Genomic DNA, 12,068 nt, shown 5'->3' with positions numbered 1-12,068 from the left:
GAAAATTTTTCAACTTCTTGTTTTCTTCATAGCTTTGGGATCCATGGATTCAAAAAAGAAGTTTAGAATATTCGAAATATGAGAACCTGCTAGCTGCTTTTCTCCAACATGTGCAAAGGCATGCAAAAGGAAAGCTCGTTGATGAACAAGGGCGACCTGATATTAAGGTCATCGAAAGGTAGTTTCGCATGTCCCAAGAATTCTGCTTGTTCTGATACCATGTTAAAGCATGTGGCCATCTCATCTCAATGCATAAGTTGTTAGAGAGAGAACACTTTTATTTGTTTAATTATTTTCTCAACAGTTCGCTCTAACTATAAACGTTGCAGGTTATTTTCCGAGACAGATAAGGATGCAAACAAAAGCATAACCCTTGTTGAGTTGGAGAATTTGGTTATTGATATGCAATCTGGGAAAGTTAAGGTTGACAAAAATTATGCTATTTCCAAAATATTGGCAGTTTTTGACAGTAACAATGACCAGAAAATTGATTTGGAAGAGTTTGTAGAAGGATACAAAAAATGGATAGAAGAAGCTAAGATGTTAGCTAAAAGTGATGATTCTACTACCAGAAGGATTTTGAATAAGGCAAGCAAAAACTTTCAGTAATATCTTCTAAATCATTTTCCCATTACGTAGTTGTATACGCTCAAGTGTAAAGATCTGCCTATGTAATTTAACCTGTTATAGCAAGTAGCGTACTTTTTTGCCATGTGATCGCTAAGGGCGGACTATATGAAAGGGAGAGGGGTCATGAAGGGGGATCACCGTACCTGTTAATTTTGGATATATATGTATATATACCTTAAGAAATGATCATATATATCGTTTGGCACCTTGAAACACAAAAACCGGTTGAGGCACTAGTGAAATTAGCTACTTAGCGCCTATGTCGCTCAGACTCTTCAAAAGTGTTGTCGCACCCGGGCCTGATCCTTCAAAAATGCACTACTTTTGATATATCCAACATGCATCCATCAACATTTTTGAATAGTACGAGCAACATAGCTTAGCGCTTCTGTGTCTGTGTGTGATGACCTAGGTTCAAATCCCACTCCGCCACCACCCTACCTCAAAAAGGCTCAATCTGTTTCTCTCGCCATGACTATATTGCAGATAACGGTGTCCTGTTTTATTTTTTTTTAAAAAAAAGATAGTGGTGATGCTGCAGTCGTCTTCAAATCTTGAGTCTGTCTCTAGTGATCGTATAATTATTTTTTACGTTCTCTGTGAATACAGCTTAAACTCTTTGTAACTTATTCCACTTCATCTGAGAACATATCAATATGTCAACAGGTTGTTCAGCAGTATACCAAGAAACAAAGGGATGAAATAGCTGAAATTGAGCAACTAATGGCAAAAATCTTGAAGCATGTGGAAAGCCAAGCATTCGAAGCTGAACACTTTCTCAAAGACGATGGAACTCCCAACATTGAACGTATAAAAGAGTAAGTTCCTTTCACACAATAAGAGGAAACGCCTAAGAAAAGAGCACACGTGTTTGGTATGACGGAAAGTCTTTAACGAAAAAAAAAAGGACATACCTAACGAGCACTAAAAGGTATCAGGACAAATAAAACAATAAAATGCAGCGTTCCATCTACTCCTAAATGCCTTTTTCGAATTGTTTAGCATTTCAATTCTACATACTTCTTCCTAGATCTGCCTAACTTCCTCTGTAGTTTTCATGCTCCTATGCCCGAAAATTTTCCAGTTTCTAGCTTTCCATGTGTGGTAGATCATTGGACCACAAATAGCTGCTATCACTTAGTGTTGGTACATAGCATGGGCTCCGCTCTGACTGTGTTAACTAACCACAGTATGACTCTATGCCTAGGTTGAGCTACTGCTATCCAAATCAAGTCTACGAATCGTGTTGTGTTCTCATACTAGATACAAGTAACTCTTTGTGATTGAGTACTCTCTGTAAGTAGTGAGCTTATAAACATTCATATTATACAAGCTAGACATTGTGCCTTTCAAGTTTCAAGGAGTTAAGCTTTCTCCGGTACCAGCTACCATCTAGAGGGGCTCTATGACTCAAGACAAGGCTTCCTTTGACCATCCGCAGGGGCGGAGCCAGCCTTTGGCATGGGAGTTCATCCTAATTCCCTTTACCGAAAACTATACTATTTATACATCACCCAATTTATCTGTTATGTATATATAATAGATATCAAACCCCCTTCGATTAGTTTTTCCTCAAATTTTGAACTGCCTTAGTGGAAATCCGGGCTCCGCCTCTGACCATCTGTACTTCCCCAAAGATACTCTTTCACGTTTTATCCACTTCTTTTAGGATGCTTTGTGGCAATATGGAAAACTCCCCCCACCCCCCACCCCCCACCACACACACACACACACACACAAAACCAAAAGCTATGAATGGAAAATAACACTGCATTAAGTAAAGTGATCCAATGCTTCCTTTACCTGTAGCTATAGCCTGTCCTTTGCAGAACACCATCGGATCATCAGCAAATATCACGCTTGTCATTTTGGTCTCCTTGCACATAGGATGATACTTGCAAGGAAGTCATTTTTCATTAAAAATGTTTTTCATGGAAAATGTAATCCAGAGTGTTCAGTTGGTGAGTAGAAAATACAGTTTCGTAAAATGTGTAACAAGAGCGTGTTCTTATGAAACTTTGGAGTACTAAAGATCAACAACAACAACATATCCAGTGTCATCCCACAAAGTGGGGTCTGTGGATGGTAGAGTGTACGCAGACCATGTCTCTACCTCAGAGGTGAGGTAAAGAGGCTGTTTCCGATAGACCCTGAGATCAAGACAAAAACATTCTAAAAAAGACTAATGAAAGTACAAGAAACACTATATAGTAACAAAAACAACAGCTAATAGCGAAAAAAAATACTACAACAAAATAATACTACAATCCAACTACATGAAACCATAGGTAGTAACAGAAATCGAAGAGCTACTTTTCTAGTACTCAAACACAAAATAACGACATTCTCATGGGACATACTTTCATGAAAAATGACTTTTGTCATACCGAACACAACCAAATAAAGAAGAAAAAAAAGTCTTAGACTATCTGTTCCTCATATTTGCTTGTAATGGTTGCAGAATCTTCCATCAATATGATACTGATGGAAACAATTCCATAACACGGAACGAATTGGAAAAATTAATACGTTCAGTCAAATATGGTGAAGTACAACTAAATAGTGATGATTCAGTTACAAAGGTGATGAAAGATTTTGATACAGATCGTAATGACATGATCGATGAACCTGAGTTTGTCGATGGAATGACAAGATGGATCAACGAGGCTATTCGTGTGACTAATTGCAAGGACAAGAAAAAGGCCATCGATGAATATGAAAAGGTAATATTAACAATGTTTTTCCTACTTCCATCTTGACAAATATATATATGTAAAGAAATACTTTGCATCTTTACGCGACTCAATAGGAGAGATTGACTTTTTTAAACTTCTCAAATAGGAAAGATTCAACTTTTAAGGAATGATTTTCAAATTTTAGAAAGCTCCCTTTTCGACATCATTATTTGAAGAAAATTTGATTGTTAGGATAACTTTTGATCATCTTACGGAAAAGATAAGTCTTTCTGTTTTAATTGAATAACAAAAACTTTGTTTTATTTTATCTTTTAGTCTATCTATAAGAGAAGATCACCCTCCAGAGGCCCCATTTGTGGATTATACTGTGTATGTTGTTTGTTTGTTTTTTATAAGAGGAGATCATATGAAAAATTGTAACCAAATCTTTTGTTTCTTTGGAATCCAAGTTGAAAGAGATATATTGAACAAGTATGATTGTCCTCTATTCTGATGTACTAATTATCGTAGACTAAGGTTATCTGCTAAGGACTACGATAGAGTTAAATATTCGTGTTCTTTTATCCGCCTCCTTCTTCTTGGGTAATGCTACTAAGGACCTATATATAGTTTTTTCTGCTTTTACTTATTAAAGATAGAGTGAAGCATCTAGTACACCCTTGAACTATGACCAAATTTGTTGCGACACACTCCAACTTTACGGGGGACCAATTACCCCCTGAACTCAATTTTAGCATATTTTTGTCACCCTTTTATACTGACGTGACATCTTTTATTAACCTTTTTAGCAGACGTTGCACCTTTATGTGGGCCCCATTTTATATAACAAAGGTGCCACGTCAGCACAAAAGGTATTAAGATACGCTAAAATAGAGTTCAGGGGGTAATAAGACTCCTGTAAAGTTGGAGTGTGTCATACTAACTTTAGTCATAGTTCGAGCGGGTAATGGATGCTTATCTCTTAAAGATAACAAGAATTTCACTGATTTTTCGCTCTTCAGTGTAGAGTCAATTCACAGCAGTTCTTCTAATTTTTTTAATAGAGACAATATGGATACGTATTCAATACTTATGTACATACGTTTATCCTTCATTTCATTCATTTTCTTTCTAAAGTTTCGATGTAAAGATTCCTCCTTACGGTTGCCTTAATGTGGTCTTATTGTCTGTAGATTATGTGGGGTGAAGTCGAAAAATTGGTGTATGAAGTGGAAAAAGATGGAAAGATCAACTATAAGTTGTTGACATGGGCTTTTAACAAGTCTATATTTGAAGTGATTTTGGGAATTGCAATGCTGACATTTTGCGCAAAACCACTAGTAAAAAGTATTGAAAAGTTGTCTGAAGCTATTGGAACGCCTTCTTTCCTCATCCCTTTTGTGATAGTACCATTGGCTCTAAATGCAAGAATGGCACTAGCAGCAATCTTTCCAGCTAGTCAGAAGAGCTCAAAAACTTCTTCTTTGACATTCTCTGAGGTATGTTTAACTTTTTCTCTTGGGGTCTATCGGAAACAGCCATTCTACTTCATCAGAGGTAGTGGTATGGACTGCGTACACTTTAGCATTTAGTACCCTGAACTATGACCAAATTCACTACGACATACTCCAACTTCACGGGGATCCCCGAACTCAATTTTAGCGTATTGTTGTCACCCTTTTGTGCTGACGTGGCACCTTTTGTCAACCTTTTTAACTAACAAGGAACCTTTGATTTCGACCTCATTTTTAGTAAAGAGTGACAAAAATACGCTAAAATTGAGTTAAGGGTAATAGGACCCCGGTAAAGTTGGAGTGTGTAGTAGCAACTTTGGCCATAGTTCGAGGAGGTAATGAATGCTTATCTCTTTTAGAAAATGCTTTTTGTGAGGAGTACTATTCAACTGGCAACTAAACACCCCGTCTTTGAATATACGCATCTAGACAAATTGACTTGGTTTAAGCTACACATATCTAGACACCTCAAGTTGCACACTTTTCGGATGTGCATTTTCAAAGTTGAGGCGTTTAGTTGCAGGTTGAGCTAAGTTAAAGGTGTCGAATCTTATCTATTCCTTTCAGAAAAAAAAATACTTTCGGAGAGTAGTAGTCTTTATTTGGCTAATTAATTTGAAAAGCATTTTTGACGATATTAGAACAAGCAGTCTTTTGCTTGGCCGATATTCCAAAAGTGCTTTTGCAAAAAGCTACTTTAAAGAAAATAAGCAGTACTTTTGGCTTTTCAGAAGATTGGCCAAACAGGCTATAAGTAAAGGTTGGGACGAACATAGTAACTTTTTCTTAGACTCGGTATTTGTATTAGGAAATTCATCAATATGTATAAATATGTAACCGCGAAACTAGTAATAAAACAATCTATAGATTCGATAACAAGTCCAGAATCAATAAACTTCAAATCCTGATTCCACTGGCCTGAATGTTTGATCTTTTATTGCAAACAGATATATGCTGGAGTGATCATGAACAACATCATGGGCATGACAACACTATTGGCTATAGTGTGTGCAAAGGACTTAACTTGGGATTATTCAGCACAAGTGGTAATAGCTTTGGTTGCTTGTGCAATTATTGGGCTGCTTGCACTATTCAGCCCAAGATATCCACTTTGGACAACCCTCTTGGCATTTTCTCTTTATCCTTCTTGTGTCATGCTCTTTTACTTTCTTCAAAAATCTATTTGAGATAAGCATTCAGTATCCTTCCAAACTATGGCCAAAAGTTGCTACGACACACTCCAACTTCATAGGAATTCTATTACTCCCTTGAAATCAATTTAAGCATATTTTTGTCATTTTTTTGTGCTAACGTGCCACCTTTATTACATAAAATGGGGCCAATGTCAAAGTTGTCACGTCGGCTAAAAAGATTGATAAAAGGTGTCACGTCAGCTAAAAAGGTTGACAAAAATACGCTGAAATTTAGTTCTGGGTAATAGGGCCTCGTTAAGTTGGAGTGTGTCGCAGCAAAATTGGTCATAGCTCAAGGGAACCAGATGCTTTACTCAAACAATTTTTTTTGTTTTGGTTGGGACTATTATATCGAGAGCCCTTTTGTGTTAGATGATTGTAAATAGCGGATAAGCTCTTAGTATTGAAACAGATTTTATAAGTAAGCAGTTACGCGTTTGGATAATAAAAGTACTGAGTTGATAAACAGTTGATGTGTTCGCTTCAAAAAACAAGGGTTGATAAGCAATTGATATGTGTCGTGCTTAAAATGTTAGTTCTTCATCTTCGTTCGATAGTAATTCTTGTAATGTTTGTCATTTGGGAAAACAAAAAGGTCGATAATCTTTCTTCTTTATGACGATAAAACTAGTGGCACAGTTCTTTTCAATTGATTCATTATGATGTATGGTAAACATCATTAATGTCATCTACTTCTGATTACATTATTAATTTTGTTGATTTCTAAATCGCGGTGAAGGCCATCAAGTTGGGTCTATCTCGATTCTTGAGTGTTTTCTTAACAACGGCCGCCACTGACAATAACACTGTACTGCTATCATTGTGTACGTAGTACAAGAAAAAGAGAATTAGTAGAAATTGAAAGGTTTTCATCCAGAAGTCCGCTTAGATGATGTGTCTGCGCTTTAAAAGATTAAAAATTTATAGTCAAAATACATTTACTTAATTATGATTCACTTTTAAATAGTATATATACAAGACATACATCTTAGATTCATCGTTTGATATAAAATATGGTGCAAATAATTTTTTACCCACTACAAATGTTAAGTCTTTATGTTTTACATCTTTTTATTGTCTACTCTAACTTATAGAGTTCGATAAATATTTTACAAAAACCCAAAGTAATAGCGCTTGACAAACTTAAAGGATCAAAATTATTAAGTACATACATACTTAAAAAACTATTTTGAACACACTGTCAAACAGAAGTGACCATTTTATTATTTTGTATTTTGTGGTAGCCTAGGTTTGTGCTTTCTTTTTTCTTTTTCCTTTATGATATTATTATCATTTTGAACTCGAAAAAGAATACTCAAACAAAAATATACATTTTTGTCTTGAATCGAGGGTTGTACACAGGAGGGTTGCTCAGGCCTCAGGTAGTAACCTAGCTCTAATCTTGAGATTATGAATTTGAATCCCCAATTATAATATTTATTTGATCATAAAAACTTTTTAAAAGTTTAATCTTTAGATATCATAACATTTGTGGGGCTCTATAAAAGATTGCCATCTAGTTGAATTTTTTTTCGATTTAGCATTACATCATTCTTTTGAATTGATTAATAAAAAATAATATGATATTCGTCTTGGAGAGAGTATTTATTTATTGAGTTAAGCATCTAGTATCCTGAACTATGATTGTTTTAACATGTGATTACTATATCTTCTATATGTACATGGCTACAGTTCCATTAGATACTTTATGGTTTTATTGATCAATTAGTTAGTCGATTAGTGAATTAGTTGAATAAGTTGTTAGGTAGTTATGAGGTAGTTAGCTAAGCTATCAATGAGTTGGAAGTGAGCTAACAAAAGCTCACTTACTCAGTCTATAAATAGGGGCAACAATGCTTAGTACAAAGAGAGATCAATCAATAAAATCAGTTCCTCTTTTCATTTTCTCTCCATTAATCATGAATGATCAAGATGCATTGCTTGATTTTCACATGGTATCAGAGCCTTGAGCTCAGTACTGAGAAGATTCACATTGCTTCTCACCCAGTTCTCTCTGAGGATTTCCAGGAATTGTGTGATCCCTATTTTCTTCCTCTTCGCAAAGCTAAGTTTTTTCCTTTTTTTGTCCAACCAGTTCATCTATGGCCCCAAAAATTGATCAAAGTGAACCTTTTTTCATTGGTGCTTCAGACAGTTCTAGTGTTGTACTCGTTCCTATCAAATTAACTGGATCAGAAAATTACAGTTTGTGGAGTCGTTCAATGCGAATTTCCCTCTTAGGAAAGAGGAAACATGGTTTTATCAGTGAATCCTACAACAAGGACTCGTACAGGGAGAAACTTTATGAACAATGGGAAACTTACAAGTGTTTATGCAGTCTAGGAGGACCTAAAGGAATGATTTGACAAGGCAAATTACATGCGCATCTATCAGTTGTATCGTGAAATTAATATGTTTTCCCAAGGTATTGATTCAGTTTCAATCTATTTCATAAAATTGAAAATCTTGTGGAGTGAGTATAATGTTTTAGTTCCTAATACAAAGCTTTGATTGCCCCTAATTAAAGGAGTATTTAGATCAAAGGTGTCATGATAGGTCAGAACCACTTGTCCTGCAGGTGAATCAAAGTTATAGTCATGGACAAGGAAGTACCAACTACAAAGGCAAAAAGTGTGACTATTGTCACCTCTCATGTCATACTAAGGAGAATTGTTTTAAACTGATAGGTTATCCCACTGATTGAAAGCAAAAGAAGAAACAAGGTTATACTGTTAGTGGTTCTAGGTAATATGATGGTGGTTACAACTATTCCAGTAATGGTGGGAAGTTTTTTCAACCTGCAAATATGGTAGCAAGACAAGTTGATATTGCTAGTCCCAGTCATGACATGGGTTCTGTACTACTATCAAAGGCTCATACATTCACAGAATAGGAATATACTCAAATCATGAGAATGTTGAACAGGGATACTAAGAAGATTAAACAAGTCAATATGATAGGTATTACCACTTGATTTCTGTCCAAAGTTTGTTCTGAAAGTTGGACTGTGGACTTAGGTTGCACACATCATGTGTCTGCAAATAGACATATGTTCAAAGATAGTACAGGCTTAATTCAAAGTCACAAGGACAAATTACACCTTCCTACTAGTGATGAAGTGTATATTTCCCATACTGGAGAGGCTTATATATTTGAAGATGATGTGATCAAGGTTGTTCTGTTTGTTCCAGACTTCAGACTTAATTTGTTATCTGTTGCTAAGATAACCAAGGAACTATCTGTAATACCCCGTACTTTTCTTAACTCAATTTGACGTCTAGAATAGCAAGCGTTAGCTTCAAGAAAGAATGACTTTCCATGCATATAGAATTTTTTAGATTTAGACCCTCCAATGTGTAGGAAATTGAATCAGCTTTCCAACGATATAAGATTCGCCTTAATCCGATAATCGGATGAAAAGTTATGGCAATTTTAAGTTCTAGTCATAAAACACCATCATTTCTATCACTAGCGCATCGCGGAGGCAATTGTCAATTTTCAGTAAGACTTCACGATTCCACCACATCGCGGTGATGTCCTATTTCACAATAGTCACTTTCCAGTGAGCCTCCACGATAATGGCGCATCGCGGAGGTGGCCAAAATAGCAATTCAGAAGTATACCACGATAGCTCCACATCACGGTGATTTTTCAGGTCCCGGTTGGCAGTTTTCAGTAGGCCACCGTGATAAAGGCACGTCGCGCCATAGGCCAATTTTGGAAATTTTTCAGTCTGAGTAAAGTTTTAAAAAGGGGCTCTTTGGTCTTTTCTCTAGCCCCAAGTCGTGAATAACAGATCATTTAACTCATCCTAAGCATATTATACCCACTTTTCACTAAAATACTCTTAAAAAAATCCTAGATCATCAAAGCTTACTCCCCAAGAAATCCAACTCCTACATTAATTCTCCAAGGCAATTCAAGATTAAGGATTTCCAATTCAAGAACTCTAAGAAATCATCTCCAAAGACACAATAGGAGTCCAAGATTCAAGTTTTTCATCTAAGATCATCGATTAAGGTATGTGGGGTTATGAACAAGGACAATCCTTTCATTCTTGTGCCCAAAAACTTATTTTAATTCCAATTTTACTGATTTTTTACATGATTTCCTATGAAATTCAAGTTAGGGTTTATACCCATTATTAATATTTACAAGCCTATGAGATTTCCAGTGATTTAGAAGTTTAATTACATGATTATGTTCATATTTTCATGCATATTTCAGTAATTTTCAGATTTTGAATTAATTTATCAATGTTTACATTATCAAGCATGAACATTATGATATTTTAACGCTAGTTTGATGCATGGGTCATTAAGCGCTAATTAAAGATTGCTATTTCAAGATTGTTTGTGCTATGCACACCCTATGATAAGATTATTCTCAGATTTTTCATAAAGATTTGACCTTTTGGTCCTAAGCTAAGATAAAGAATCCACATTGTTCATATGACTTGAGATTTAAAGAAAAGAAAGAGCATAATTTGTTTTCTTGTAGACCCTTGTGTTATTTTGAAGTGGATTTTCTAAGATCCTGAGCATAAAAATAGTAGTAGTATTTAGCATCGAGATGGGTATGTTACCAAGATTTCATGCCCCAGAACTACGAACTACCGTAGGATTAAGATTATTTCCACTTCTACATGGATGACTAAGATTTTGATCACTTAAGATAAAGGTTCTATTCTGATGGCAAGGGTAGAACAGCACTCCCCAATGTGGATAAGACGTTGGACATCATGAATACTCACATGGTTTATGTCCGTTAGAAGAACTTCCCAAAATAAGTCCCCTACTCTTAATACAGTTTTTTGGTTTAAAGCCTTAAGATAAAAGCATATGTTTTGGAAGTTATGGTTTTTAAGATTCTTAAAGTCTTGAGATGAAGTATTTCCCTTACAGTTAACAAAATAATGTAGTAGTATTCAGAAAGAACGGATTTTTGGAACTGAATGTAATGGCTCATAAGATTTATATTATATGTTTTGTTGTTCATGATTTATGATCCTCAATTTTCAGATTACTCAAGCCTATATGAGTCATTTACATTTACCATGCATGATTTTATAAATTGTGACGATATTATTTACTTATTGCATTCACCCTCATATTCTCATTACATTCCCAAAGTACTGATCCACATATACGTCTGTGTGCTACATTGTCTCATAATGTAGGTTCAGGTGCTCAGCCTCAGTAGTGTGAGTGATTTTAGAGCATCTCATCTACATCTCTGTAGTTGGTGAGTCCTCATAGTTCGGGGACTTAGCTAGTCAGATTTTCAGTTTATTAGTAGATGATTCAGTATTCATTTTAGACAGTTTGAGCCAGCTAGGGCTTGTCCTAGTGACTCTCTAGATTTAGACAGTAGTGGCTAATCGAACTACCAGATTCAGTTTTAGATTTTAGTTGCAGTATTCATATTTTTAGTATTTGCTTTATCAGACTGGTGAGATTAGAATTTTCAGATATACTCAGATAATTCATATATTTTTCCGTATTTATTTTGATCTTACATTCATATTCCCCTATTTTGAGATTCGGATTTAGTAAAAGTCAGCCAAAATTAGCTCAGGACTACTTGTAGTTTGGAGCACTGTGTGGCATCTCGGAAATCACGTTTCGAGGCGTTACAAAATTTGTATCAGAGCTAGGTTTAGAGAGTCCTAGGGAGTCAGACAAGCCGCATTACGTAGAGTCTTGATTATCGGTGTAAAGCATGCCACATCTATGAGCAAGAGTCTATAGAGCATTTTAGAAAATCATCTTTTCTTTCATGATCTATCATGCATTCAGTGTCTCTATTTTCTTCTAAACTGTGCTTTCACGTGATAGAAAAAGCCTCCTCATCGAGCTAACTCACGTTGAAATGATAACCAGCCACCTCAACCCGCAGATCCTTTGAATGATAATGTTTCACATGTAGAGTTCGAAATGTCTTTCAGGCTCTAGTCCAAGCTGTAACAGATAATGTTCAGGGAAATCGCCAGGCTGCAGTCCCACTAAATGGGTACTTAACTGCAGCCAAGATTTGAGATTTTATAAGAATAAACC

General features: G+C 35.7%; 1 protein-coding gene across 1 annotated transcript; it reads left to right on the top strand.

Annotated features, from left to right (window-relative positions):
* Positions 1 to 32: 32 nt before the first annotated feature.
* LOC107856497 (sodium/calcium exchanger NCL1) lies at positions 33 to 6,520 on the top strand (the record flags this gene model as incomplete). Its single annotated transcript, XM_047410594.1, is given in 6 exon segments — positions 33 to 178; positions 330 to 588; positions 1,297 to 1,448; positions 3,092 to 3,353; positions 4,499 to 4,804; positions 5,767 to 6,520. Coding segments are annotated over 6 exon segments (1,365 nt in total), but the record flags the coding sequence as incomplete, so codon positions are not given.
* Positions 6,521 to 12,068: the final 5,548 nt, after the last annotated feature.

This window comes from Capsicum annuum, chromosome 4, assembly GCF_002878395.1.
Source record: "Capsicum annuum cultivar UCD-10X-F1 chromosome 4, UCD10Xv1.1, whole genome shotgun sequence".
NCBI classification, from domain to species: domain Eukaryota; kingdom Viridiplantae; phylum Streptophyta; class Magnoliopsida; order Solanales; family Solanaceae; genus Capsicum; species Capsicum annuum.
The sequence above is the reverse complement of the archived record's forward strand: the minus strand, read 5'-3'. Positions and strand labels throughout refer to the sequence as shown.